Here is a 4,097-nt window from a genome sequence, read left to right as displayed (position 1 = left end):
ATAGCAGTAAAACCACATTCATTGATGAAATGACATAAGGGATGGAAAGGAGGGATTAGTTTTACAGGAGTTTACAGCAGTTTTAAAGGAGGGATGATTTGGACCGTTTTTATTTCCCCCCTCACCCCCCCTCAACTCCAGTACTGCCTACCTCCATTATTATAACACAATTTTAAAACTCCATCAGATAATAATAAAGGAATGACTGACCTGAGAGAAACAAGATACCCAACAAGATCTTCTCCATGGTGATGCGGCTCCTTGGACGGTGAAAGGAGAGTAGAGTTTTATCATGAACACTTGTGGGATGTTCCAGTGGGAGGTTCCAGTAGGAGGTTCCAGTGGGAAGTTCCAGTCAGAAGTTCCAGTAGCCTCCAGGCTTTTTAATAAAACCTTCATTGTTGCATCTTTATGCAAAATGTTTCATGTTGACCGTCTTTACATAAACCTACTGATTAACCTGCATATGTTGTTATCTGCTTGTGTAACCGTCACGTATCAGGCACTAACTGAGGCCCCAGGTCTGGATGTGACTCCATCCATCTCTGACCTCCTGACCCCCTGATACCGATACTGCAGTAAACCACATATTTCCTTCCCATGTGCAACACTAACTTTTATTTGGATATTGTTTTGTCCCCCCAACTATAAGTATCAACTAAGACTATTGTATCAGCTGCGTGTGATGACTCAAGGAAGTAAACCTATGCAAAAACCTTCCACAATACCTCTGGGTTATCTGAACTCTTTTGCCTTTGTTCCTCAGAATCCAGAAACTGCAACATTTGCATAATTTCAGCTGAATCAAAGAAAAAAACTCTTAGAAACACTCGTTTGTTCCGTCAGGAAACATTGTCCCTGCAGAACTTTGTGACAGGATGAGGCAGCAAAGGTAAAAAAGAATAAAATAAAATAAATATCCTTATCCTTATCCTTAATGTATATACACCTTATGAGTCACTAGAAAATGAGGATGATTACCTGAATAGGCTTGCTTTTATCAACTCTTTTATCTCAGAGAATCACACTACCAGTGTTCATGTAGTGGGTGACTTGAATGCTGACATATCTGACAAAAAGTCCTTATTTGCCAAATTTTTGTTACAATTTTGTGATGATAACAATATCTTTTTATCTTCTCAAATGCTATTACCGGCAGATAGCTTTACATATGTTAGCGAGGCCTGGTATACAACATCATGGCTTGACCACTGTATCAGTACCGCTGATGCCCATGACATTCTAAGCTCTATAGAGATTGTCTATGAGGCATCATTATCTGACCATATTCCATTTATAATGACATTAGATTTTGACAGTCTTCCCGAACTATCTCAGGAGGTGAAATTTACTTGCAAGAACAAACTAGATTGGTCTAAACTTACAAATGTGAACAAGCTATTATATTATGGAAGAACTGATACCCTGTTGCGTAAAGTTCATTTGCCAATTGATGCTATTTTATGTTCTGATGTGAACTGTCATGAAAGCTCTCACCGTGAGGATCTTTGTGCCTTGTATGAACATATTGTGGGAGCTATATATGAGGCTAGCATACCGCTCTATACCTATGCTGATAAAAAATCCAGGGTAAGGCCAGGGTGGAGCAAGTATGTGGCTCATTCAGGGCCGGTTCTAGAAAATGATGACTAGGGGCGCATCTCAGATCAGAGGGGGTGCACATGCCTGGCACGTTATTCAACACTAAATTATGCATTTTCCCATCATTTCACGCGGAATAATAGCAATATTAGAATATTTGAAGTGTATTTCAAGAGCATTTTTGCAGCAATATCGCTGCAGAACAAAGAAAATGCTACATTTAGTCTGGCCTATCTCACCCATCAGACAATCTAGCAACAGAAAATAAAACATAACAACAAAAATACATTTAACCATAAATATACAAGACTGTCTCAGAAAATTTGAATATTGTGATAAAGTCCTTTATTTTCTGTAATGCAAAAGTGTCATACATTCTGGATTCATTACAAATCAACTGAAATATTGCAAGCCTTTTATTATTTTAATATTGCTGATCATGGCTTACAGCTTAAGAAAACTCAAATATCCTATCTAAAAAAATTAGAATATTCTGGGAATCTTAATCTTAAACTGTAAAATAATAAAAGGCTTGCAATATTTCAGTTGATTTGTAATGAATCCAGAATGTATTTTTTTTTTTTAATTGCATTACAGAAAAATAAGGGACTTTATCACAATATTCAAATTTTCTGAGACAGTCCTGTAAACTTGCTTGTGTCGTTGTGCTTGAACCACTTCTGAATATCCATCGTTACTTTGTGTTAACGGAGCAGCAGAATATCCATCGTTACTTTGTGTTAACGGAGCAGCAGAGAGCAGCGTCTTGCTGGTGCAGGAAACTGCTGGAAGCAGATGAGTGACGGACACTAAAGGCTGATTTATGGTTCCGCGTTGCCCCAACGCAGAATTTACGGCGTAGGATACGCGGTGACGCGAACGTATGGTGCGCGTCGCCGCGTATCCTACGCCGTAGGCTACGCCGTCGATTTAACGCGGAACCATAAATCAGGCTGACGCGCGCGCATTTGTCAGTTTTCTTTTCGTATTTTCTTTTTTTTTTTTTTTCTTTTTACCTTGTCTGCACACATATTATTGATTGATACCATGACGGTAGAAACCAAAAGTGTATATATGTGCATTATTACTATATTTAATATATATATATACATATATATACGCACACATATGCGTACACATACATAAATATACACATACAAACCCAGTGTTTTTTGTATTTTTTTTTTTTTTTTGGGGGGTAGGGGGGGTGGGGGGGTGACGACATCCACTGCCAATCCAGGAAGCAGGAACACACGGAGACACACGTCAAGCACTGGAAATCTGCAACAAAAAAACAAAAAACAAAGCACGAAACCGGCACGGAGCCAACCAAAACAATAACAGCAATCGACCTAAGTCTTGAGATCTGATCGCAGTCTGAGCTAAGCTATCGCTACCGCTACCTAAACCCAAAAACTAGAGAGCCAGCATGCAGGTGAACAAGCCAGTGTGTATGTCTATGTGTGTGTGTGTGTGTGTGTATGTATATGATCATGCGTGTGTGTGTGTGTGTGTGTGTATGTATATGATCATGCGTGTGTGTGTGTGTGTGTGTGTGTGTGTGTGTGTGTGTGTGTGTATGCATGTGACTAAGTGACTATATGTGTGTATGTGTGTGTGTGTGTGTGTGTGTGTGTGTGTGTGTGTGTGTGTGTGTGTGTGTGTGTGTGTGTGTGTGTAATAAACCAAACAAAGCTCCACCTGAAGTGTATCTATAGTGGGGGAGGGGGGGGAGCAACCCCGCCACCCGCGAGACCAGAGGCCGACACGGAAGAGCCCGGAACCCAGGCCACCGGCAACCCCACAGAGGGGAGAAGTAGGAGGGAGGCAACCCACCGCCTGCGAGGCCCCTCCCCCCCGGCGGCGGCCGAGGGGGCCCGCGGGCGGGGCCCCCACGGCGGCGGACCGCAACCCAGGCAATCCCCGGCCACCCGGTCCGGGCCGGACACGCGGCCAGGAGGCCCTCACCCTTCAGGCCAACGACCCCCACCCGGCAGGGGGCCAGCCTGCCCGGAGAGACAGAGCCGCCCCGGCCGCCGACGCGGGCAGGCACACCCGTCCCCCGTCTTTTCGTATTTTCAACTGAGCATGCAAACACATAAACTGAGGGTGCAATGCATGCTTTTGCACCCTCGTAGACCCGGGCCTGGGCTCATTATCATGCTGAAGCCAAGAATGCCTTTAGGGGCTGGGTCCATGCAGGAAGGCCCAGAGAGGGGCCTGCCCTTGACGTGAAAAAGTTCACCAATTCTAATTATAAATATGCAATTCGTTATGTTAATAAGCATGCACAACAAATCAGAGCGGATTCTATGGCATAAAAGCTCGTTGATAAAGATGTCACTGGTTTCTGGAAGGAGGTGAGAGCTCTGAACACAAACACCACAACTCTACCAAGCACCGTAGAGGGGGTCTCCGGTTGCGATAACGAAACATTACTCTACTCTATTTAATTGTCTTAAGAGAGACCCCTACATAGTAGGTGAGATTGTACA

General features: G+C 43.3%; 1 protein-coding gene across 1 annotated transcript in view; it reads right to left on the bottom strand.

Annotated features, from left to right (window-relative positions):
- Positions 1–261, bottom strand: part of LOC133420907 (secretory phospholipase A2 receptor-like) — a 261,469-nt gene extending 261,208 nt beyond the window's left edge. The window contains exon 1 of the mRNA XM_061710789.1: positions 211–261. Coding sequence (XP_061566773.1) covers positions 211–247 — 37 coding nt within the window. The 5' untranslated portion in view covers positions 248–261. The remainder of the gene's footprint in view (positions 1–210) is intronic.
- Positions 262–4,097: the final 3,836 nt, after the last annotated feature.

The sequence above is a fragment of the Cololabis saira genome, chromosome 20 (genome assembly GCF_033807715.1).
Source record: "Cololabis saira isolate AMF1-May2022 chromosome 20, fColSai1.1, whole genome shotgun sequence".
In the NCBI taxonomy this organism is placed as follows: Eukaryota; Metazoa; Chordata; class Actinopteri; order Beloniformes; family Belonidae; genus Cololabis; species Cololabis saira.
This window is presented reverse-complemented; position numbering and strand designations above follow the sequence as displayed.